Source organism: Gopherus flavomarginatus, chromosome 15 (assembly GCF_025201925.1).
Source record: "Gopherus flavomarginatus isolate rGopFla2 chromosome 15, rGopFla2.mat.asm, whole genome shotgun sequence".
NCBI classification, from domain to species: Eukaryota; Metazoa; Chordata; order Testudines; family Testudinidae; genus Gopherus; species Gopherus flavomarginatus.
The window spans coordinates 11,711,565-11,737,259 of NC_066631.1; the positions used below are offsets into that span (position 1 = coordinate 11,711,565).

The 25,695-nt window shown below is 46.8% G+C and overlaps 1 protein-coding gene across 3 annotated transcripts in view; it reads left to right on the top strand.

Moving 5' to 3' along the window:
• LOC127034602 (E3 ubiquitin-protein ligase RNF185) overlaps window positions 1-25,695 on the top strand; it is a 71,177-nt gene that overhangs the window by 43,169 nt on the left and 2,313 nt on the right. For all 3 annotated transcript variants that reach the window (XM_050923594.1, XM_050923595.1, XM_050923596.1), the window contains 13 exons: window positions 5,303-5,438; window positions 7,397-7,506; window positions 10,149-10,337; window positions 10,930-11,035; window positions 12,360-12,556; window positions 13,396-13,582; window positions 16,817-16,903; window positions 17,723-17,854; window positions 18,173-18,229; window positions 18,441-18,506; window positions 19,509-19,683; window positions 22,331-22,386; window positions 25,463-25,620. In XM_050923594.1, coding sequence (XP_050779551.1) covers window positions 5,303-5,438; window positions 7,397-7,506; window positions 10,149-10,337; window positions 10,930-11,035; window positions 12,360-12,556; window positions 13,396-13,582; window positions 16,817-16,903; window positions 17,723-17,854; window positions 18,173-18,229; window positions 18,441-18,506; window positions 19,509-19,683; window positions 22,331-22,386; window positions 25,463-25,620 — 1,656 coding nt within the window. The remainder of the gene's footprint in view (window positions 1-5,302; window positions 5,439-7,396; window positions 7,507-10,148; window positions 10,338-10,929; window positions 11,036-12,359; window positions 12,557-13,395; window positions 13,583-16,816; window positions 16,904-17,722; window positions 17,855-18,172; window positions 18,230-18,440; window positions 18,507-19,508; window positions 19,684-22,330; window positions 22,387-25,462; window positions 25,621-25,695) is intronic.

Sequence of the window (25,695 nt, forward strand, 5' to 3'; positions counted from 1 at the left end):
ATGTAGACAAGCCCTCAGATGCCTTTAAATGCAGGGCTGTGGCATCATTAAATGAGTAGGTAGGAGCTACCAATTTAAAGCCTCTGTTCACATGTCATGGTTGTAAGTGATGGCAAAGGCAGCATCAAAGCCTCTTGAATTTCTTTAGAAAAATATAGGAGGTATGGGGATCCCTAAGAACCCAGCTCTTTCCCCCTCCATAAGGCCCATGTTATGGCACCCTTCCTCTGAGTAGGGGTGGTTGCAGCTCCTTTGGATACCCGCCAACATTGCTCCATCAGTCCCTAGAACACTTGAAGTATCATCTATTCCCCTGGGGTTTGAACATGCTGCTCCCACAATGTTCCTAAGCTGTGGGAGCTCAGTGTCCAAACTGACTTCACCTATTCGCTTGGCAGCCTGTTGTGTTGCCCCAAGCCAACCTTGTTCATCTAAACCCCAGTAGTGTTGGATTTTCACACTTAGTGGAGAAGTGACTGTGCTCTTCAAGAACATATTTGGTCTTCTGGTTTGCGGATGGGGGAATTTCACATGTGCAGTGAAGACCTTCCCTTGTTAAGCCTAGAGGATTGTTGCAGCCCTCATCTCCTACTTTGCCACTACAGGAGTAGATAAGTATCCTCACCGTTAACCATGTCCAAAAATCAAGTATCTTGTCAAGGATGCTGGAACAATTTGTATAAAGGGGGTGTTGAAAGCCATTGAACCAAACTGTAAACCCTCTATATTGGGTGGCCAACCTGAGCTTGAGAAGGAGCCAGAATTTACCAATTTACATTGCCAAAGAGCCACAGTAATACATCAGCAGCCCCCATCAGCTCCCCCAGTGCCTCCTGCCCACTGACAGCCCTGCCTATCAGCGCCTCCCCCACCTCCCGATCAGCTGTTCTGTGGCATGCAGGAGGCTCAGAGGGGAAGTGGGAGGAGCGAGACCATAGCAGGCTCAGGGGAGGGGACAGGAAGGGGTGGAGTGGGGGCAGGGCCTGTGGCTGAGCAATGAGCACCGCCCCCGCAAGCACATTGGAAGGTTGCCACCTATAGCTCCAACCCTGGAGTCAGTGCCTATCAAGGAGCTGCATGTTAACTTCTGAAAAGCCACAAATTGGCCACCCCTGCTCTACATGAGGGAAATCGCTTCAAGCAGCACCTCTAGTTCCAGCCCCTGTGAATCTTGGCAAACATGATCCCATGTTTGGAGAGGTGCTCTGCAGCTCCAGAAAAATGAACTGATTAAGAACTGTTCATGGAGATTTACTTTCCTTACCTGGGGCTCAAACGTCGTACCTGATGGAGTGAGAAGAGAACCTGCCTGAACTTGGTGGGGTTATTAGCAGCAGCCAGCCAGCAAGGGGACATGATCAGATGTAAGCTGTGGTGGTTTCCAGTCTCCAAGGAATCAGTCATGTTTTGGGTACTCTCTGAACACGGTGGAGAAAAGTAAATCTGGGATTAGACCTTCCCATTGTCCATATCCTGAGCAGAAGAGTGAAATCTGCCTTGCTTCTGGATGTCGTGGCCTAGAAAGATGAACCCATAAACGAACAATGCTCAGTTGACGCACATCAAGTGAGATGGAGGGGAGTTTGTCCCACTATCTTGCATGAGTAAAGCTCCTCTCTTAATCTTTCCAACTGGGGACTTGAGGGTCATATGGTGCCTCTGTAGCCTGGCCAAGGACATGGATTTTAGTCAAAGGGTTGGTTCTGGTGACCAGCTCTATACTGTGTACAAACTTTCAGATTTAGAGAAATCTAAAGCATCTTCCTTGTTAGACTATATAAAGGGTAATGGTGGCAGAAGGAGCTGCGTTGCGGTGTGTTGTTCAGTGAGGTTCTTCTTGCCAACAATGACTCATGACGGAGGCAGCCGGTTAGCACCGTTGAACAAAGTCTTCTGTCTCTGGGACCTGACACGCTTATTGTTGCCTCATTGTTCTGGGTGGGGTGTTGAGCCTTTAGCTGCAAATTTATCTTGCCCTGATTTGTTTAATCACATAGCAAAGAGCTGACTGCTTACAGACTCAACCCCTTTCACCTTCCTTTTACTATGGATGTGTTGCAAGTGTCCAGAGTTCCCATTTGCTGGTAGAAACTGCTAATCAAACTGGTGTCATAGGGTTGGGATCAATTGCTAAAGTGGTATGGGGAAGGTAGGGGAGCACCTTGTAGGCCCCCTCCTTAAGATCATGTCCCTGTAGTGTTGACTATAGTGGCATAAAACTATGGCAGCATAGCCAGCATAACCCCATCGCGTAGATGAAACCTACAGTGACACAAGGGGTTTTTCCATCAGTGTGGAAATGCCACCTCCCCAAGCAATGGTAGCTAGGTTGACGGATACATTCTTCCATCAAGTCTACATCGGGGCTTAAGTGAGCATATGTAGGTCACTCATGGGTGTGGATTTTTCACACCCCTGAATAATATAGCTATATCCGCCTAAACTTTAACAGTGGGTCCAGTCTAAGACTTTGGCTACAGTGGCGCTTTATAGCGCTGCAACTTTCTCTCTCTCAGGAGTGTGAAAAAACCCCTGAGTGCAGCAAGTTCAAGTGCTGCAAAGCGCCAGTGTAAACACTGCCCCAGCGCTGGGAGCTAATCCCCACGGGGAGGTGGAGTACCTGCAGTGCTGGGAGAGCTCTCTCCTAGTGCTGCTGCTGCGACCACACTTGCACTTCAAAGCGCTGCCGTGGGAGCGCTCCCGCATCAGCGCTGTATGGCTGTAAATGCAGCCATACCCTAAGTAATACCAGGGGAGCAGCAGAACACTGCCTGGAGCTGCAGCCATGTTGCTCTTACTGAAACTGGGGAATTACATGAAGGAAAAGTGGTCTCTGAATTGTGACCTTGCTGGGTATTTTCAACACTTGGGTATAATTTTTAAGTGGCTGTGTCAGTGTTTCCTGTCCCCTCCAATATTACTGTTTCCCTCTCAAGTGCAGGTCTGATCATGGAGCTTTGCTTGTTTTAAGCTGTAATTGAGCTCTCAGTTTACACACTGGTACAGGCATACACATGGAGGTGGGATAACTCTGAAGGATCTTGTTTGCTGGTGTTAAACTAGATATTCCTGCAGTGTGTTGCTGTTAGTCACTACTTGCTCTTCTCCCGCCCATCCTCTAGATCATTCAACGAGGGATGCTTACAGCAAACGAAAGCCAAAGGCTAGCAGTTGAAGGAAAGACATTGTTCTAATGCCCTGCAAGTGGAGTGTATGCATACCATTATGAGGGTGTAACTCTTGAAGTGCCCCAGGTCTGGAGGTTGTAATAAATGCACTGTCCATCTTAAAGCTCAAATACTCTCCTCCTACTAATGAAATTGGCAGGGCCTATTGCACATATCAACGCTCTATCCCCTCATGAGGGAAAAGGATTTGCAGCTCCCCAAGCTGGGAGAATCTCTACTTTCTCAACATTCATGAACTATTAATCTAGTTTGGGAGGAGGAGTTTATTCATCCATAGTGGGGGAAATAGCTCCGAATACCTGTTACTAATGAAGTTACTTCCCTCAAACCACTGGCTATCTGTAAGCAATTTCACCTTGTTCGTTCTGCATCCATGTGAATTGGAATGAAAGTGGATTTCCATGTTGAGGCAAAATCTGGTGCTCCTCTCGGTGTATGCACATTCCAATCTTATCTCTACTACCTGGAATTCCCCAGTGGAAGCTTAGCACAAATTAACTTAAACTTCCAGGAAGTGTGTTAAGGTAGTGCTTGTGTGAAGGATGACAGAATGACATTGATGGGTCTGAGTCTATCTGCAAGATGACTGTAGTAGCTTCCTTCCCAATGACCTGGGAAGATTATCTTTAGGAGGTGAGAGAGTATTTGTTTCCATAATCTCAGGGGTGGTTTACACTGAAAAGTTAGGTGGACTGATTATACTGCTCAGGGGTATGTAAAAAACCATACCTCTGAGCGATGTAGTTAACATGCCTTAACTCTTGGTGTACACAGCACTAGATTGACAGTTATTCTGTCAACCTAGCTGTCACCTCTCCACGTGATGGATTAATTATAGTCATGGGAGAACCCTTCCTGTTGCCATAATGAGTGGGTACACTGACATGCTACAGCAGGGCTGCTGCCGTTGTGCCCCTGTAGTGTTTTAAGTGTAGATTAGCCTTCCGTCTTTGGCCCCTCCTTTTGCCAAGGGAGTCAGTCAATACCAATAGTGCTATAGACATACCTGTTGTGAATTGGACTAAAACTGCAAGTACATAAGAACAGCCATACTGGGGCAGATCAAAGGTCCGTTTAGCCCAGTATCCTGTCTACCAATTGTGGCCAATGCCAGGTGTTTCAGAGGGAAAGAACAATGTGGTAATGATCGAGTGATCCATCCCCTGTTGCCCATTCCCAGCTTCTGGCAAACAGAGGCTAGGGACACCAAGTAGATGATAGTTTTGGTCACTACCAGCCTGGATAAGATTTTATCCCATTACTAATTCTGAGGCTGCCCAATGCTTGCCTTACGGATCTTAAGGAAAATATCATGTTAGCAAAGCCATTGCTACTCCTAAATGATTCAAGGTATTCTCTTAATCTGTCTAGTGCTGTGCATGATCATGTGAATGGCTAGTCTTGCTTCTCAGGTTGAGGGCTGAATGTGTACTGCCCTGGGCCCCAGGGAGTGTTCAGTATGCATTTTTCAGCAACACCACCACCTGTACAGGCCGCCTAGCTCAATTAAAGTCACATGATGCAAACTGAGGGAAGGGGGAAGGAACATTTAAAAGAAAAATCTTGCTTTCTACTCCAGTGCGTCTGCTAAGAACATAACAGTAATGTGCTTAAGGAGCAGCACAAGGAGCCTGCAGATTTGGATTTAATTTAGTATTTTTGCTGCAGATTTTCCTTTTCAGCAAATTGTTCAATCCTGTGCTTATTTATTCATCTGTAAAATGAGGCTGATTATATTTGTCTGCTTGCTTGCTTCACACGGGTTTTAAGGCTAAATTTATGTCTGAAGTGCATTGAAACCCTTGGCTGGAAGATGTTCTAGAAGTACCAAATGTTTCCTTGGGGTCAGTTATCAGCATGAGGAAGGAGAGAGAAGACCTGCAGCATCCACCACTCTGTGAATAAACATTGAGCTTAAAAGGGTAAATGTCTTGTGAAGCTCATTCTTTGAAGGATAATGTATTACGCAAAAAAATCAAGAGCAGAATTCCTGCTCAGTACAGAGTTCCTTCTGCTTGGGGTGATTTTTAAACACTGTGGCTGGAGGAAAACTAACTCTTACGGGGCAGTCCATGATGAATTGTTGCTAGCCGTGTCCCTTTGTCATCTTCTAGGTGCTCTGAATGTCAGGACCCCCTCACTAACTGGTACTATGAGAAGGATGGGAAGCTCTATTGTCACAAAGACTACTGGGGGAAGTTTGGGGAATCTTGCCATGGCTGCTCTTTGCTGATGACTGGACCTGTGATGGTAAGGACTCTGCTATGTCTCTTTCTTCCCAGGCCTGTTAACTGCAGCAGACTGGGGGTTTTAGTCTTAGAATTCAACTGTTGATATGAAGTGTTGAAAGTATGCATGATCTATGCATCTGTTGGGATGCAGATGGCCTTAAATAGGCCAACTTGTGAAGGAGGGGTGTGAGGACCAGGCACAGGGGCGGCTCCAGGCCCCAGCATGCCAAGCACGTGCTTGGGGCGGCAAGCTGCGGGGGGCGCTCTGCCGGCGCTGCAAGGGCAGCAGGCAGGCTACCTCTGGTGGTTTGCCTGCGGAGGGTCCTGCGGCTTCGGTGGACCTCCCGCAAGTGTGCCTGCGGAGGCAGCCTGCCTGCCGTGCTTGGGGCAGCAAAATCCCTAGAGCCGCCCCTGACCAGGCACGTTTTGGGGAAGATGGCAAGCAGCTGAAATGCATAGAACTGAACAAGATGAGGCAAAACACTTCCCATCCTGCCCCCAAGCTGGGCATCAGTGAAAGTTTATGTTCAGGGAACTGAGACTCTGCTGTTGCCTGATACTCAAGTTCCTCTAGAGCAGTTAGCCTCGTATCCAGTGCCTTACGAAAGGCTGCAATTGTCAGTTTGCAGTCTTTTGCTATGTCTACACTACAAATTACTTCAGTATAACTTACGTCGCTCAGGGGTGTGAATAATCCCTCTGGGGGCTGTGAGCAGATTTCAGGGGGTCTGCCAAGCAGGTCAGTGTTAGATCTCTGGGGCCCAGGGCAGAAAGCTGAAGCCCCATCATGCAGGGCCGAAGCCCGGGACCCTGAACCCCGCCACCCAAGGCTCAAGCCGAAGCCTGAGCAATTGAGCTTGGTGGGGCCCTGGGCAATTGCCCTGCTTGCTACCCCCTAATGCTGGCCCTTTTTTTTTAATATGCAGAAAAACAGTTGTTGTGGTAATGGTGGGCCGTGGAGTTTTTATGGCATGTTGCAGGGGGGCTCAACAAGAAAAAAGGTTGAGAACCCCTGGCTTAGAGCATCTTCACCAGAAGTGCTACAGTGCTGTAGTGTAGATGTAGGCTTAGACTGAAGCATTTCTGAAGCTACATAATAAAATGGGACCATGTCTAAAAATAGCTTTCCAAGCCCTCGAGTGGCTGGCTGCAGAGCCAGGGTCCCTCAGGCATTTCTAAATGATTGAGCACCTCTCGCATGCTTAGGTGTAACACAATATTGTCCTGCCTCACATATCCCACGAACAAGGAAATCCTAACCCTCTTAAATCAATCTTTGCCAATAATGAAAAGTATCCAATATTTAGGTAGGCTAAATAAAAGCAGTATATTGTGTACCAGCTAACTAACGCTACTCTGGAGGCAGTACTGACATCTGCTAGTGAACATAGTGCAGATGAATTCTCACCATTAATGGAATTTTTGCCAAAATTCCCTCAGTAGGGAAGGGTCTCATATAAGAACTATTGCAAACTAGGAATATGAACAAGCCAGTTTTTTAAGTGTCCCATTAGACTACTCATCTCTGCTTTCTGGTAGCTGGTGGAAGTAGCTGAATCTTGTGCATTAATACTAGTCTTGCAAAATCATCTCTCAGATTTCAGTTAAGGCTTAACATTTACTCTTACCTGTATCATAACTAGTGGGGAGTCTAGTATTCGCTCATATACCTACTTTGCTCCAGGCTAAAAAATTTTAGCAGCACTACCAAATATATGGGGAGGAGGGTTACCTGGGCCACATTCAGTGTCTTAGGTTGATGCACTTGTTTCAGAGCAGTGTATTGTAACCAAGGCAGAGAGGGAGGGGATTTAGGAAAGGCAGGTTGGATTTGCATTGCTCTATCCAGTATTTAACGCTGCTTAATCTTGGAGTCCATGTAGATTTACTGTTAATAGGTGCAGTTATTGCTTCCCCAAGCCCCTTTTTTAACAGTGTTCCCTCCTTGATGAGAACTTCCTCTGCCTGTCTGTGTAGGTGGCTGGAGAATACAAGTACCATCCCGAATGCTTTGCTTGTATGAGTTGCAAAGTCATCATTGAAGATGGAGACACGTATGCGCTAGTACAACACTCCACACTCTACTGGTAAGATCAGACACATGACACTCCATTGCTGTCCTGCTAAAACGATCCTGTGGTACTGTGCTCTCCATTGTCTGCTGTACATGCAAATCACTTCCCCAATCTGTCTAGTGGGTCTGTGTGGCTTAAACATAAATGGATGTTGTAAAACTGGAGAGGATTCAGAGAAGAGCCATGAGAATGATTAAAGGATCATAATACATGCCTTATAGCAGGCCTGCACAACATGTGGCCCACATCGGTTCACTGTGCGGCCCGCAAGGGGGTGAGTAGGCAAGCCAATGGCTGGCTGGCCGGCCAGGTGGTCAAGGGGTCAGTGGCAGGCTGGAGAGTGAGGGTGAGCCAGCAGTGGAAGGTAAGAGGCCACGCAAGTGAGCTGGCGGCGGGTGAGGAAGGATGAGGAGGCGAGCAGGGGGTGAAGTGGGGGGGCAGATGAGCTGGTGGGGGAGAGGGGAGATGAGGAGGTGAGAGGGTGGGCAGTGGGGGGGGGTGAGGAGGTGAGTGGAGGGGGCGAAGAAGCGAGCAGGCGGGCAGTGGGGGGGGGGAGGGGCAATTGGGAGAGGGAAATGGCAGAATGCCCCTAACAGTCCCAAATGATCAAGTAACTGCCCCAGGCTGGTAAAGAAAACTGGGTCATTTAAGGCTTGACAGTCTCTGGAGGAAATCACTGCTAATCCCAGGACCAGACAGGCTGCTGTGTTTGGATCAGAGGTTCTTCAACTTTTTCATAGTGTGGAAAACTGGTTAATGCAGGGACTGCCTCATGGGTTCATGTGCCTGTCGTCACTGCAGCCACGGCTTCCATGGAAAAGCCACCTTAGGAGGATGTTTAAATGTATATTTAGCTTCTTTCTATCTCACAGTCAGAAGAAGCTGGCCCCATGTGCACACACCCAGCTCTCTGGACTCAATCCCACCACACTTTGGGAACCTTGCAGCCAAGTCTGTCCTCAGCAGTGCAAAGGCAAAGTGAGGACAGGATCAAATCAAATGTCCATCCCCGTGTTAAAGAAGAGAGAACTATGACATACTGCACATAAATCCAAACTACTTCATTAGCTGAAGAGTTAAGCTGTAAATTTTAGAGGAGCCCAGTTAAAAGCCCATCAACAAATCTCACTTAGAAATACTTGACAACTTCCCTAAAAACCCACAGGCAGGACCGTCTAGAAATGAAGAGTTCAGGGATCCAGCCCCACAGCCATATCATTCTTCCCTGTTCCTCACCACCCCGCCTGCCCTGCGCCCAAGAATCCTAGCCACATCCCACCAATCCAGGCCCCCACCTCTTCTTCTGCAGAGCAGCCCTTGCCGCAGAGCCAGGACTCAGCAGAAGGGCAGTTTAAATAATTTACAGAGTCAGTGTTACAAACATGACACAGGTCTTTGTGATTCCCCCAGTAACACCCAGAGGCCCCTGTCTGACTCAGCCAGACACCTGGTGTTTGGGGCCAGGAAGCTAGGAAAATGTTCAGAAAGGGAATGATGGATATTTGTGAAATACCATAATTGCAAAACCCCTTTTCTGAAGGTTACCAAACCTCCCAGACAAATCCTACCTGGCCTAGGAGAGCTCAGGGACTCTGGTAATTTTTTGGAGAAGTTACATGGAAGTTAAAAATGGATCTTAGTTCAGACTGATCCTAACTTACAACTATGGAGTGGCTACCACTGGCCCATTACATCCGTGGAGGCGTCCCTATAGCAGCATTGGGCCTGATCTGGTCTGGCTCCCATCCCCTCTCCAAGGGTTGCAGCTGTCTGGAGGTGCTGCCTTCCTTATTCATGCCTCATTCATTCAACAGGGCAATTGATGACACAGTGGGGGGAAGATCTTATTCTACTTCTAACAAAAAGGCATTTTTCCATGACCTTATACTACCTTAGTGGCCCATTATAACATTACCAAGGTTCAATACCGCTGTTTTGGCAGGGCAGCACTGGGGAAGGAGGGTTTGTTTCTGTGGGGCAGGTGGTGCTGGGGGGGGTGTATTTTGGGGGGGCCGATGAGTTTTGGCCCTCAGCAGCTGTTTTCTTTGGAGTAATATGGCCCTTGCCGCTTTACGAGTTGTCCAGGCCTGCCTTATCGTGATGGACTGAAGGATCTAAATCTTTCTTAATAGAGAAGAGGTTAAGGAGTAACTTGATTATAAGTATCTGCATGAGGATCACATAGAATAATGGACTGTTCAGTCTAACAGAGGAAGGTATGATGTGATCCAATGGATGGAAGCTGAAGCTAGACAAATTCAGACTGGAAATAAGGTGTAAATAGTGAGAGTAATTAACCATTGGAACAATTTACCACGAGAGTGGTGGATTCTTCGTTCCTGACTATTTTCAAATAGAGATAAAGTTTAGAAAAACATCCTGTATGTTCTAGGAATTATTTTGGGCAAGTTGTATCATCTTGGTTTTACAGGGGATCAGACTAGATGAACACAGTGATCACTTCTGGCCATGGAATCTGAATCTGTAAACACCAGAATGGAATGATCAAGTACATTTCTAGGGTTCAGGGAGCACTGCTTGAAGCCTTGATAGTTGATGATAATAGCATTGTTCCAACCTTTTAGGATCCGGCTACATAGGTTGGCAAGAAGGGATGGGAAATGGCCAGTGACTCTCCTCTGTTCTTTCTGTAGTGGAAAATGCCATAACCAGATTGTGCTGACGCCAATGATAGAAACTCTCTCCACTGAATCTCTGCGTGAACAGCTACCATACACGCTGACCCTCATCTCTATGCCTGCAGCCACTGATGGCAAGAGAGGGATCTCTGTGGCTGTCGAAGGTGGCTGCTCCAGCTATGCCACCAGTGTCCAGGTGAAAGAGTGAGTATGAAGAGGCCATAATAGCTGCATTAGCTGTTCACAATTCAGTAATTGTGCAGAGGTATCTGGGCAAAGGAAAGTGGGAGCTTCTGACTAACTTTTATTTCTGAGAATCTCTCCAGTTGCTGAAATGGAATTTCTCATTCAGTGACCACATGTCGTAGGAATGAGATGCAAATGAAACCATGAGTGTTTCTTGGCTGGGCAGTTTTTTTGTTCTCCTACATTGTTATGGCTAACTTAAACTGTGATTCAGGGCAGGGATTCTCCACTGCCCAGAAATCACTTATGGGGTTATAGCCATAACAAATAAAGAAACTAGTTATCTTTCCCTATGGCTTGGCTACTGTTTGCTTCCTTTTCCTGTGGGTATATGAGAAGATCCTTTATTCGCCGAGCTTGTGGAGGTCTGGGCACCTCAGAATGCTTGCCATCACAGCTTGGTGGTATCTCACATTAGCAGACTGAGAACACTTCACTGATTTCTGGATCCTAAAAGGGAAGAACGCTTGCTGGGAAGTAGAGATCCATTGAACTTCTGGTAATCTGTGTTTAGGAAGATTCTTCAGCATGACTCTTTCCTTTCATTTAGAGTCAACAGAAGACACATTAGCCCAGATGTCCAAAATGCCATCCACTCTGGAGACCGGATCCTGGAAATCAATGGAGTCCCTATTCGCACATTACAAGTGGAGGAAGTAGGTATAGTTTTATCTTGAGTAATCCTGAAGTCTATACTCCAGACTGATTTTCCCCTTCTCTCCCCCTACCCTCTTCTACCTTGGGACTTTTTTACAGTCTTCCCCCATAGCGATGCCTATTGCATGGAGCTGTAATGCTGTCATTGATTTGTACTACAGTACAATCCACTGGCTGTGAATTCAAGAATTAAGCTTTTGCTGCCTCTTACTTTGGAGTCAGCATCTAAGTTCCATTGAAGAGGGTAAATTAGGAAGTGATTTAGAATAGGGGAGGTGTACATCAACAATTGGTAGGTGGTTAAAGAAGCCTGGACTTCAAGTTGTCTCAAAGGGAAGGAGTTGGACCAAATGACTGAGTTGAAGGCAGAGTACATATATCATCTGGAAGACCTGTTTTGAGAGAGGACAGCTGCCAGGCATGGTCAAGTGAGACAGTATCTAGAAGCTGTGTATGGTGTAGCAAGTGACAGATTTGTCTACATTTACTATATTAAATGCTTTATACAGCTAATCACATTCAAGGTAACTCGGTGCACAATATTAGGCTACCCTTTCGGTCGCTAGACAAACACTTTTTGTCTGCTGTTGGTGTTAGCTAATACTTTGAGCCTTCTCTTCTAAAGCAGAATAATTAAATCTGGGTTAGACACCTGGGTAGCTTTACATTTCCCTTATAAAAGTGTATTGATCAGTGTTAGGCATGATCTACATCAGGGATCGGCAACCTTTCAGAAGTGGTGTGCCTAATCTTGATTTATTCACTCTAATTTAAGGTTTCGCATACCGGTAATACATGTTAATGTTTTTAGAAGGTCTCTTTCTATAAGTCCATAATATATAACTAAATTATTGTTGTATGTAAAGTAAATAAGGCTTTTAAAATGTTTAAGAAACGTCATCTAAAATTAAATTAAAATGCAGAGCCACCCAGGACCCAAGCAGGGGCCAGGACCCAGGCAGTGAGTGCCACTGAAAATCAGCTTGTGTGCTGTCTTTGGCACCTGTGCCATAGATTGCCTACCCCAATCTACATACACTGAAGAAAGCAAGTCCAAGAAGAACGTGGCCTCACTCCAGAAAAATAGTGAGCTGGGTCTCTTGTTGCTGATCAGAGCAGAAGAGGATCTAGCTAGAATGAAGAGCTACATGTTGCTAGATTGTGAGTGGTGTGGTGGACAGTTATATTGTGTGTAACTAAACCACAGCCACAGTGACCCATTGAGGCACTGTAGATTCTAGCCTAAAGGACATTCAGGTGTCTTCATGTTTTTACAATGGTCCCCTTCAAAGGCTCTTACTCTGCCCTTGGATTTGTGTTCAGGTGGAGGACCTGATTCGCAGGACAAGCCAGACGCTTCAGCTGCTCATAGAACATGACCCTGTCTCTCAGCGACTGGACAGACTGCGTCTGGACTCCAGGCTCCCCACCCATGTAAACACCACCACCACCTCGCGCTCCATTTCCCCTTTGGACATTAAGGGGAATCTGGAAGGAACACTGAACAGGCGATCCCTCAGGTACCAAACCCTAGGAAAACTGCACTGCGGCTAGTGCTTCTAGAGTAGCAGCTGCAAATTCTGAGGAATGACTGTTTTTTCCTAGACTATGAGAATACCACCACAGCCTGTCACCTCTCATCCAGCTGTGTGTTTTAGCATGCCCTAGAGCCTGGGCTTGTACAATGCACAGTCTTGCAATTGCAGATGACTGAGTCATGGCCAAGCCAAGCTTGGAATGAAGCATTGCCCAGGAGACGATGTTGCAGATCCCTTCAGTCATTCTCTATGGCCTCCCCTTCGGGCTGGCTTGTTTAATAGTGTTTAGACTGATAAAGGATGAATTGTGGTTTCTAAATCTGCTAACACTTGAAATTGAAAAGTCAGATTTCTGCCAGGCTTAGATGGCTGTGATGAGAGCTTTCCCCTCAGGGACTGGCCCCTGCTAAGTGAGGCTTGGGTCTTCAGTGTTAGAAAACCTGCCCTCCCCATACTGGGGTCCTCTGCCCCACCAACTTTCTTCATCTTAAAAAAATTCCAGATCATCCCGTATCACTTCCACGACACCTGAATCCCTTGCTCAGAACGATCAGGAGTTGTTCCTTGTAAGGTGGAAGTCAAAATTCAAATGGATAGAGATGTGCAGCTGTGGAGGCTTGCCAGCATTGACATTGCTGTTGGCTCACTCAGGAATTGAACACTGGAAGTGACTCTGCAGCATTGGGTACATTCTGCAGCACCTTCCACATTTGCAGAATTGTGGGAAGCTAGTGAGCTGGATGGTTACTAGCATGCACTCATCTAGGGTAATAGACCTTCCTTGCAGCTGACCTAATCTTCCAGTTGCTTTCACTCTCCAGGCGAAGTAACAGTATTTCCAAGTCTCCTGGACCCAGCTCCCCAAAGGAACCTCTCATTCTGAGCCGTGACATCAGTCGCTCTGAATCTTTGCGCTCCTCCTCCAGCTATTCCCAGCAGATCTTCCGGCCCTGTGATCTGACACATGGTGAAGTACTTGGGAAAGGATTCTTTGGACAAGCTATCAAGGTGAGTGGGCAAAACGTTGACCTATGAACTTACTGCCAAATTCCCAAGTTACAGGATATACCTTCTACAGAAACTTTCAGACATCACAACAAAATCTCGAGTGACTTTTGTTTCCCTCCCAGTAGTGTGCTGGGCCTGGGAGCTTGACTGGCCGTTTCACCATATTCACAGTTCTCTCTTAGCTTAGTGTAGCTGGTATCCTGGAGAGATGGCTTGCATTCTTCTGGAGAGTTACTGTCCTGTTTAAATTGCAGCCTGTCTAACAAGCATCTAGTGTGCTGAGGTGTTTGTATATAACGAGAGCTGCAGAGCGAATGGGTCACAACTGTCAAGATGACAGGAGGAGGACTCACTGTTACATGAACTGTCTTCGTGAAGGTGCCCACTCAATCTCCCAATTGAGTATTGTGAAGTTCCCTCAGTGCAAGAGTCTGTGCTAGACAGACTGGGACTTGTAAGGGATCCAGTGACAGTTACTGTGGTAAACTGTTTAACAGTCAAACTCGACTCCCCTGAGTATTGACCACATCTGTGCAGCGGTCCCTTTGAGAACAAAAAGCTCCTGCAATAGTAACTCTACTATTCCCTGTATTAACTGTCTGATCTTAGCCATGGAGCATGGACCCTTCAGGCGCTCCCTCCTTGGCATTCTGCATCAACAGATTTCCTCCTGACCCCCATAGTTGGAGTTTGTGCAGTCTGCTCAGATGTCTGGTATTACTATAGCTGATCCTTGAGTCAGTTTCCTGAACACTACCTACCTTCCAAGGACCAGTATGAGTTCTTCAGTACCCTGAGCTCCATCCCACTATGCTGTGGGAATCAGTTTCTCCTTAACCACTGTTGTATCAATCATCCTCCTGTGCTTCCTTGGGAATATGACAGTGTGCTCTGGGATTCATAGCGCTAGGTGTTCAATCTTTGATATGGTACTATACTAATTGGCGCATTTCTTTTCTCTGCTCATAGACAAATAGCATGTCCAGGTAAGCAGAACCTTTTCCTCTGCAGCATGTCTTGCCATCTGCATCCCCGTGGGGTTAACAGCACAGAGGCATTTCCTCTCGTGTTGGTGCATGCACTGGGAGATAGTCTCCTCAGTGAGTTCCATAACAGCACTGTTCTTAAGTTTGTTTGCTATACCAGCCTAAAGAGTCCATTTATTTGTCTTCATTACTTCCCTTCACTTCCCTTGCCTTTGTCACTGTGCTTTAGACACTTACATCTCTTTGTGGAAGGTGATGGCATAGTGCTGCTCAGCACTCGACTAACGTTTGGATAGGAGCTAGAGAAGGGATGCTGTATTGCTGCCTGGCCCTATTATCCACGCCAGAGTCTCCAGGTTTTCACACTCCACCTAGATCAGAGTAGCGCTGAATTCTGCTCACCTTGAGTGTGCACTAGTGTCAAGGCTGAATCCGGTCTTTCCAGCAGAGCGGTTTCCCAGATTCTCTAAGCTCGTGGTCCCTTTCCAGACTAATGTTCTTTACAATACTTGTCCCTCAAGATCTTGAACTCTAAACATGAGCAAGTGACACTTTGTAACCACAACATACCAGAAATTATTTAGTAAGCTTCACAAAAGAGAGGTGCAAAAAGGACCCTGTAATTGTGAGTCTGAGTCTGTTTTACTGATGTGCTATGTGCTTTTCAGCTGGGGAGAGAATTACTTTTGATCAGCAGTCAGTTGTTATGCTTTCTTTATAATTGTAGTTGAAGCAAAGCTGGACTCTGCATTTCATCCTCTGTCTATGAGAACTTCCATGGCTTCTGCAACTACAGCAGAATTACTCCTTCACAAACCCCCCAAATCTGAGCTCCTGGCCAATGTAAGTTTCAGGGTCTCCCAAAAGAGGCTTGTCTTTTAATAGCCAAGTCAGCGCTGCTGAGTCAGTTTCTTGCATGATGAGAGTTGGTTGATCCACTGCTTTTCTCGTGGGTCACCAGGAGAATAGTCCTGCAGATGGAACTCATGTTCTTCAATGCTCAGTTGAGGGCCTGAGGGTTTCTGTTGGGTTCTTCAGTTCCCACAAAGTATGAAACAGGAAAGCTCTTCCAGTTTCCTCTCTGAGATTAAGACCAGTTTCCAAATGTTCTGTTGAATGCTTCTACCCTGTTCTCTGTGGACTGAACATTTATCTTCTCTCTTCTGAGAGAAGGAGATCAGCTTGTTTAGGTGCCCTGAAATTTAAGCGAGGTAGACTCTGCCACCCAAGCTGAATTACTGAAGGAGTGGGCAGGAGGAGGGATTCTTCCAGAAAACCTGCAGTCATGCTCTAAATCCAGAATCAGGCTGATGTCAGTGTGATTTCAGTGTGCTGGTTAAAAGGCACCCAGATCCTCACAGACCAATGCAAAAAAAGCCAAGAATCATTGGATAAGACTTCAACAGCTTTCATGAAGGACGTGGCACAGTTTTCAGGCATTTAAGAGCATGGTGGCTTGTGTGACACAGTGAAACCATGAGGCTTTAGATACTGTCTCACATGTTGTCATCACCTTGGTGCCATCCTTGGAGATTGCAGTACACTTTTCACACCGAATGTGGAACCTTGACTGCTTTCTGTCGCAACTAAACAGTCTCCAGTTGTGCATCTCCACGCAGCATTTCAAAAGAACGAGTTTTCAATAAGCCCATCGGAAACCTAGCACTTGCTGGAAGCTATATGACAGCAGGGATATCTATTGACTTGGTGAGAATTGCTTAGTTGTTCTTCTTGACCTGTAAAAAAGGGAACCATCCTCAGTAATTTCACTAATAGAGACTGAAGTGGTTGGTTAAGGTCTGTGTGCGTGGGGACCTGCTTTTCATGTTTGTTTAATTGTGCTTGTATGGTTTAAGGTAATTCCAGGCACACACAGGTGCAGAGTTAATACTGTTAGCAGAGGCTCTAGCAGCCTGCAGCACACACTCAGATTCTGCACTGGTTAAAATTGAACCACTAACAGGGGTTCTTGGGATACAATAATATTGTAGACTCAAAGGGCCACACCACAATGGGCCTTTTGTGTGTCTATTTTATCACTTTCAACTTACAGAATCTTATGGGAAACTTTTTTTATTTTGTGGCAGTTTCCTACAACTCCCTGGACTTGGTCTGTCTGAATTTCCTCTCCTCTCCCTGGTCAGGGGTGGAGGGAGGTGTGACCCACAGTTTGGGAAACCCTGCTCTAAAGCATCTATAGGTTTCATAGGGCTTTCCTTCCTGCTGTGACGGTGTCTGTGTCTAACAGGTAACGCACAAAGCAACAGGGAAGGTGATGGTGATGAAGGAGCTGATTCGCTGTGATGAGGAAACACAGAAGACTTTCTTGACAGAGGTAGGAGCGAGATCTTAAGTAAGGCTAGGGAGCCAGTTGTGTGGGGATTCGAGCTCCTCTCTGCCCCTGGTAGTAATGCATACCAGCGATCTTAGCAGGGAAGCAGCATGTTGGGGGAAGAAGGGACCTGGTTGGAAACATGTCACAATTAAACATGACTGACTTATTCAGAAAATGAAGATGACTTATTGAAAATTAATGAATAGAAAGTCTAAGAGGCACTCTGAGCCTAAGAGGCTATTTGGTTGAACTGTGCTTAGTGAATATAAGTGTAAAACGTAGGATGCATCCTGTACAGCGAGCTTTCCAGTATAAAACATTAATAGGAAACAGCTGACTCAGAGACTAAGAGCTGGAAGATGTTCCATTTAGTTACAGCAGAGAAGGGAATTTTTAAATCAACCTATTGAATGGCTGCCTTCCTCGTTCCCCAAAGTCAGGCTTCTCTGAAAAGTAGCTTCCTAAATACCTGAGTGCTTCTCTTCTGGCCTAAGTGTGTCATACAGCACACTAGCTGCAGTGTGGATGTCTTGTCAACTAAACCATAACCAGCCTAGAGGCTCTCCAGCCTGATCACTATCTTTCAAGAATCAAGTAATAATGGAAACAAAAGAGGCAACAATGATCATTGAATTGTCTTAAAGTTGGGTTTTGAATGGACTTTGTTCTGATACTTCTGAGAGGTGCAGTGGGGCTCCACGGACAGTATGTGCCCCTTCTCTCCCAGTGTGGGGACCAGTAAGTAAAGCTACTGAGAATCTCAGGAAGGCCTATACCAATCTTTCATGAGGGTGGGGGGGGATGTTTCTGTCTCCACAGGTGAAAGTGATGCGCAGTTTGGATCACCCGAATGTGCTGAAGTTCATTGGTGTACTGTACAAGGACAAGAAGCTTAACCTTCTCACGGAGTACATTGAAGGGGGGACTCTAAAGGACTTCCTCCGCAATGCGGTGAGTAAATGCCTCCTGGAGCATGTATGGGCATCCTGATGGTCTCTGGCCAGTGTGAAACAGATGCCCTGGTTACACAACACTGTCTTTCTGCTGCTGGGTGTCCACAAGGAGCTCAGTGAGCTGGAATGTCATCTCTCTTTTGAAGCTGGTTCCTCCAGGTAAAGGGAAGTTTCCCCTACTTTTGCACATGCTGTAGCAGGCCTGTAGATAGAGCATCTTCCTCTCAGGACTATATCATCTTTCTCCAGTTCTAGCAGGAGGTGGCCAGCTAGTGCGATGAGACCTGATCACTCAGGAGTTGTCATTGTTTTGCAGGACCCTTTTCCTTGGCAGCAGAAGGTCAGCTTTGCCAAAGGAGTTGCTTCAGGAATGGTGAGTTGAATGTTCTGTTGAGACTGCTCCTGCAGGATTCTGGGTTGAAGCATGGAGGGCTGATGTAATAGTATGTTATATAATGGCCTGCAGTAGCTGCATGGTAGTTAGGGAAATACTGAATGCTTTTACCAATGTTTTGAGGGGGTTAACTCCAAAGGATGAATTCACGAGACTTGCTCTAATGCTGCTTTCTGTCCCTCTGTTTCAGGCCTATTTGCACTCCATGTGTATCATCCACAGAGACCTGAATTCGCATAACTGTCTGATCAAACTGGTGAGCTGGTATATGGTCCTTCCTTTGTCTTTTCTCCTCTCCTCCCTCTGCTTTTCTCCATGTACTGTTAGCTTCCATGGACACACTAGACCTTCTGGTTACTCTCCTTGGCAGTGTGGAGGCGATCCCGTCTTGTAAGCCTTCTAGCATGTATCCCAGTTTTCATTTCAGTGTCCCCATAAATGAAAGTTCCACAGCCTAATCTTTTACTTTCACTCCATTAATCCTGGTCACACACTTGAGTCCTCTCCCATTTCTAAACCCTTTATACTCTATTGTAGCCTCTTCCCCACTAGCTGTTGCTGAGTTGAGCTATGTACTTGGTTCTCCTAACCTTTGTCCATAAATTGCACCTACCGTCCCTTTTGTTTCATCTCTGATCATTCATTTTGTCTCACTAACTCCCCAAGAATCCTGGGGGCGCTCTCTCTCTTTTAATATGCTATGAAATCTCAGCTGTGGGCTTCATTCCCTCAGCCCAGACTCTCAATATCGGATCTACTTCTGGGTCGCAACCACAAGGTCAAATCTGAGCAGAGTGTTTGCTAGGAAAGACTTCTGGGTAGAATTAGATAAGCTGGATAGAGAGCCAAATGCATTATAGCAACTGTAAGAAAGTTAATGGAGTTAAAACTCCTTCCCTGCATGAGCAGTAGAGAATCCTGTGGCACCTTATAGACTAACAGATGTATTGGAGCATGAGCTTTTGTGGGTGAATATCCACTTGGTCGGATGCCTGCATGAGGACTCATGGGCTGTCTTCTCTCCTTACCCTATCTGATCTTGTTTCCCCCTACTCAAGACTGCTGGACTCCCATGTTCGCTGCATTCTACTAGCTAGCTGCAGGAGGTTCCTTATTGCCTGCCTGCACAGCTGCTGCTATGGTTACATTTAATGTGCAGTTAATAAGTGACAGGAAATATAGCCACTCTGTGCTAATGAGTTACCTCTGGGAGGAGCTGAGAGGGAATCAGTTGTTTGTGATTAAATCCCTTGGCTAGGATAACACTGTGGTGGTTGCTGATTTTGGACTGTCTCGGCTGATTGTGGAAGAGAGAAAGAAACCCACCCTGGAAAAGCCATCTGTCAAGAAGCGAACTCTACGGAAGAGCGACAGGAAGAAGCGCTATACTGTGGTCGGGAACCCATACTGGATGGCACCAGAGATGTTAAATGGTAAGATCCTTTACTGTGGCAGGTGAGGAGCTACCTCAGGGCACTGCTGTGGGGATGACAGGATTATTGGAAACTCCAGCTGTTGGCAGCAATCAAATCTATTAGCTGCCTAGGGCTCTAAACCTTCTAATACACAAGCTTCTTTCTTGTCAACAAATCTGGTGGATGTGCTTTCCCTTGCACCTCGGCCCTGCTAAATTTCCCTGCGGCCAGTAATGTAAGCAGCAAGAAATGGGGAGCCCATTCCTGAGATTTGTCAAGATTCTTTGGGAGGGGTAATGGGCCTATACTTGCTATCATCCAGATGCTGGAGGCAACAAACAAGAGGCTTGAAACAATGCGACTGGCTTTGAAATTAACTTCAGTCTTGTGTCTCTGACATCCTTAGGGATGCAGTGAATGGGCTGTGCTTCATAGAAATGAAATAAAATAGAACTGTGGGGCAAACTTGTAAAGTTTAGTCTGTCCAACATTAAAGGGGAAGCCGGCTGTTGCATGGTTTCCCCCCCACACACTCGGAGTCGGGAAGGCAGTGGCTATATGTCTTGAGGTGCAGATCTTCCCTGGCACTGGGTTAAGGGCAAACATGTCCCCGATGGCACTTGCTGCCTGTGTGGGACCCGAGTGAGGGGAGAATGCAAACTCAGCTGTTTCTCGTGAATTGGGCTTCCATGTGACCAGGGCATGGCTGCAAGGCAACCACATAAACAAGTAGAACTGCCCCTAAATCCTCCAGAAAGAGCAAACAGGGTCATGGTTGCACTATCAAGTATTGCCCAGCTGACTTCAACATCAGGCTGTTCTTAGGAATCTCTTGGGAAAGGGAAGACTCTGGTTTTATGGCCTCTATCCTCCCTATCCTGCTGCTCTCTGCTACCACTTTCGATGCTGCCCTCTTCTTCCTTTGAGCTCTGTGCTGTTGGGCCCTTCGGAGCCTGGCAAAGGGTTATCCTGCTTTCCAAGGCATTAGAGTAGTGATGCAGGAACGCTAATGTATAGCATGCCTGGCACTTGCCAAGAAAACTGCCAGCTGTGCCCCCAAGATAGTCTGCTCTGGGATACCGGGGCTCTTCCCAGATCCAACACTCACTTGGCCCTGCCACAATTCCATTCCTGGCTGTGGAGGGAGGCCTCTGTCTCTGCCTGGAGAGACCAGCCCTGTGGATCCTGTCTCAGTGCAGGGGCCTGCTTTCCCTGTCTCAGCCCTCTGCTGTCTGAGATCGTTAGCACTTAATTTATTACCTCTGCAGTCACTGCAGCAGAAACTGGGCATCCAGCTTCCTGGGCAGCCAACACTGGCTTAGCATACCATGGAAGTGCATTGGAAGGACTGTCAATGTGAATGGCAAAGGCTCTCTGGATTTGACATCAGCACTCACTTGACCCCTGGGGGCCATTTAGGACTCTGCAATAGAACCCTTTCTCCTCCCTTGAGCACCCTTTTTCTTCCCTTGAAACTGGGCTGTATTATAGGCCTTATGGAAATGAATTGTTTGTGTGCGTAATGGCAGTGAAAGAGAGCTCATTTTGATGGACATCTTTTGGCTAGCCACAGACTGACTACAGCGGTTGCAGTTTCCATCCCTGTCTCTCCACTGTGCTTCTTGTTCTATCTGAACTAACCTTCTAAGCAGTCCTTCAGCTCCATGTCCCGTTCCCTTCTCTGCAATCTGTCGATAATGCCAGTTATGGTGGAGGCCCTATGATAACTGAAGGCACCAAACTGTTGTTGGATGGTGTTTACTCTAGGTCATTATCCAGCTAAGATACTGTCCCCATTTCCCAGGCTCTGGCAGGAATATGGTGCACAAACTTCCTTGTGGTGGTCTGTCAAGAAAAGTTGCCATGGAAACTTTACAGCTTTATTCTGCTGCCTGGAATCCTGCTTATGCCTCACTCTTGCAGTAACATGCTTCCATTACTGCAGTGGTGAATACACCTGACCTTTCCAGGCTGCATCCAGTAAGTTTGGAGCCACTAAGTGAATTTATTCACTGCTACTTTAAGCCAGCACCACAACAGTTGATCAGAAATGCTCAACAAAGGCTGGTGGTGTGAAAACCAGAGAGTTCTGCCCTCACAGAGCAATCCCTTCAGAAACGTGGAATGCAGGAGGGCTATTGACTACTCCAGCCTGTACCTGCATGCTAAAGAACAGCTAAGGTGGGCACTGAACATAAGACGTAATTGATTTTTATTCCATTCACTTCCTTGCAAAATAGCCATGGGGGGGGAGCAGCCACCAGGCTCTGAAACTAGATGCAGCTGCTCTAGATGTGCATGCTAATTGCTACTTTGCCATGCTAGAAACCCTCTTGCTCCCCCACATCAGTGACTAACCCCAGCTCTGCCTGGGAAACAAATCTAGCATTGTAAAATGGTCATGAGTGCATCTGTGCAGGCAGGGACACCTCTTCCCCCACCCTTACCAGGATGCTGCTGAGAAAAGTCATGTTTTACTTGGCTGAGCATGGCTGTGCTTGACTCCACTTCGGAGCATTCGCTGGCCTGCTAGGCTGCCTGGGCCTGGATAGTGAATCCTTCCTGGTGCTGGCATATATGCTGCTGCACAATGGGATGCTATTTGGCCTGACTGCACTAGGAATATCTCTAGCTCACAAAGTCGCCTGTCTTGTATTTCCTGCAGGGCAGAGTTATGATGAGACTGTGGACATCTTCTCATTTGGGATTGTTCTCTGTGAGGTAAGTCCAGGCCACACTTGGGTGTCTAGTGGGTCTGAGCGAGACGGCTTCCAAACATCACCGGGGTCCTGTCCTACCTCTTCCTCTCCATACACAACAGAAGGCAGCTCTGTGCAGCTGAGCCTGGGGTTCCTGACTCAAATGTACTGTGGCTAGGACGAGTCTGGGGAGTTGTACCTTGCATGCCCATCTCACTCCCCTTAGTGTGGGGGTGGGAGGGAAGAGGGAACTTATTGCTTTGTTGGTGCAGTTCCCTCCTTAAACTTAGAACTGGTGCTGGGAATGAGAAAATCTGGCTCTAGTGCAAAAATCTTGGGATTTAGGTGGCATCTTCCAGGAACATGGGAGCTTAGAGCTGAGATTCCTTCTCTCTCTTCCTGAACCCTGGGTCTCCAGCCTGTAATTAACCAGGGTAATTCAGGGCCTTCGTAAGGGTGAGATTTGACACTAGAGAGGTGGTCAAAATCTGTTTGAAGGTGAAAAGTGGGGTTCAGTTCGCAGATCCTGCTTCTGGAAGGAATACGCCTGGTCTGGCTGCACAGCGACTTCTCTGCCTCACTCCTGCTGTGTGTAGAAAATAGGCCATCTCTTTTCTCCATGGTATGAATGTCTGATACAGATCCAAGAACCAATATCCTGTGTGCCTAAAACTTCTCCCCACCTCCTTCCCTTGCAACACAGCCAGATGTGCATTATGTACAGAGTGTTCCCAAAGGAAAGCACAACCTTTTAAAGTACTCACTGTGTATAGAAGTGAGAGCAATCGAGGTGGCAGGGAGACCTGAATTGGAGTTTTCCTCTTAATGCTTGGGTGGAGAATATGGAAAAAATGTCATATGCATGAATGGTACCGCCTCATCTAGAATACTGTACTGGTAACCAATGTTCCCTTTAATTTTTTCCATCCAAGTGCAGAATTAATTTTGTGCACCAATATCGAGGTGGTGTGCGCCACCAGTAGAAACAAAAAACCTAGATATGATATATATTTATTTGTTAAAAGTTACCATTGGGATAATTACTCCAGCCAGGACAGGTTAGGTATTTTAGAACTCACTACTCAATTAAATTTAAGCCCGAGAGAGAAATAAAATTATGAAATGCATAGACTAGTCAAAAAAATAAAATAACAGCACTTTGCAAGAATAAAATTACAGAGAACATATATGTGCATTGCAGGAAGTACCAGGAAATAACAAGTATGCGTTGGGAAGTGTGTGTCAGAGACAGAATGCATGTGTGCTGGCTGCTGGGGAAGTCTGAGACGCTGTGCTCTGTCTCTTTAAGGCACTCACCAAAGGCTCAGACCACAGCAGCTGAGCTCTCCTGCTCCTGAGACCTGTCCCCCCTCTCCTGCTCTACAGAGATGGAGTACATGGGCTGGAGGGAGGGGAACACCCTGACATCAGTGCTCCCCTGTGCCCCTGTCTCCCCCACCTGCTCTGCACAGCAAGCAAGAGGATCCCAGGAGCAGTTGGCCAGGGGCTCCAAGAGAGAGGGCAGGAGCAATGTGGCTGTAGAGCAGTGCGGGGAGGGGCACCAGAACACAAACTGCTGTGCCTGGCTCTCCTTATCAAGTGCTAAATCAATCACTCCTGGGTGGCCCTGCCACTGTGCAGCTTAGAGGGAATGCAGCTGGTAACCATCTTGAAGGTTAGTGCAAAATGTCAGGTGGGGTGCAGAGAACAGTAGCAAGAATGAGTAGGGGCCTAGATATTCTTATAAAGAGGGACTGAAAAAATTTGGTTTGCTTACCTTAGAAAAGAGACATGTAAGAGGAAACACAATAGATACAATATCTGATAGAGAGGTTCTCTTCCTCCCATCTCATAACTCACACTAACACACACACATTCAATGAAATTGCAAATTAGAAAACTTAATGATAAAAAAAAATTTCTACACAATGCTCAATTAGACTGTGGAACTACTTGCCACCTGATGTGGTTGTGGTCAACAACTTGGCAATATTCAAAGTGGGACTGTATTTATATGGGTAACAAGAACATCCAGTTAGCATAAAGTATTGTAACAGAGTATTGGAAGAGAAATAAAACCTCATATTTCAGGTCTTAAATCAATCTAGGTGTTAGGGATTAGGCTGAGACCTTTGGGGGGTGGGGACAGATTATCACAAATCTGCCTGTTCTGGGGTTTGTTGCACATTCCTCTGAACCATCTATTGGCCACTGTCAAGGATGGGATTCTAGACCATATTGATCACAGGTCTGACCCAGTCAGGCAATTGCATTCCTAGGCTTTGACTGGTGGCCTTCTGTATCCAAGGTGACAGGTAGAATTCAGTGGAAAATGTGTTCAGTGTTAGAAGCCCTTAGACAGAGGCAGAGAACCTAAGTAATGTCCTGTGCATTCTACAGTCGTCTTCCCCATTTCTTTCCTCTGCTTGGGTTTCCCTTCTGAGATTTTTTGATTGGTCTCTGTAATAATGTGTTTGATGCACCATTTCTTTGCCTCCCTCCTTTGTCACCCTCCTGTTGCTCCTGCAATATACTTCAGAGCTCACTGCACATGCCCACTTGCCTTCCCCCAGCTCCCTGGCACGTGAGCCATGTTAGGGGAGGAGGGGTTTGATAGCATAATGACATCATGGAGGGCTGTGTGCACACTGTAAGATGTTAATACCCTGGGAGCAGAGAAATTGCTTCCTCCTTCAGTGCATGGACTGCCAGTGGCTAGGACACTGCACAATCTGCACTAAAGCTACAGTTGTATCGTACTCCTTCCAGCAATTCCCTAGGGATGGGGAGATTGAACGTGGGCTTGGTTTTCCTCTGCCGTAGCAGGGAGAGACTTCTAGGGTCAGCCCCTGTACTGCCTGTGAGGTTTGCCTGTATTAAATGGTGTCGCCTTGATCCTTCTTCATGCAACAAGCCCTTCTGTAGCTGGGGACTGGTACAATTCTAGCTCTGCTCCCCTTGCCCTGTAATCAGACATGAATTGTAATGTTTCCAGGGAGCCAGCCTAGCTCTAGAGACTGAGCAACCCCACCGGCTAGCCCTCAGCTGCTGTCCCTGCTGCTACAATCGCTGTACCTGAGCAGTTCTTTCCCCTCTAGATCATTGGGCAGGTGTATGCTGACCCTGACTGCCTCCCTCGCACACTGGATTTTGGCCTCAATGTAAAGCTGTTCTGGGAGAAGTTTGTTCCTGCCGATTGCCCTCCAGCCTTCTTCCCTCTGGCTGCCATTTGCTGCAGGCTGGAACCAGAGAGCAGGTAAGGGGTGTGAAATGGGTGAGGCCTGGGTCTAATCTCTGGTTCTCTTCAGTTTGTATCTTTGCTTCTCTCAGG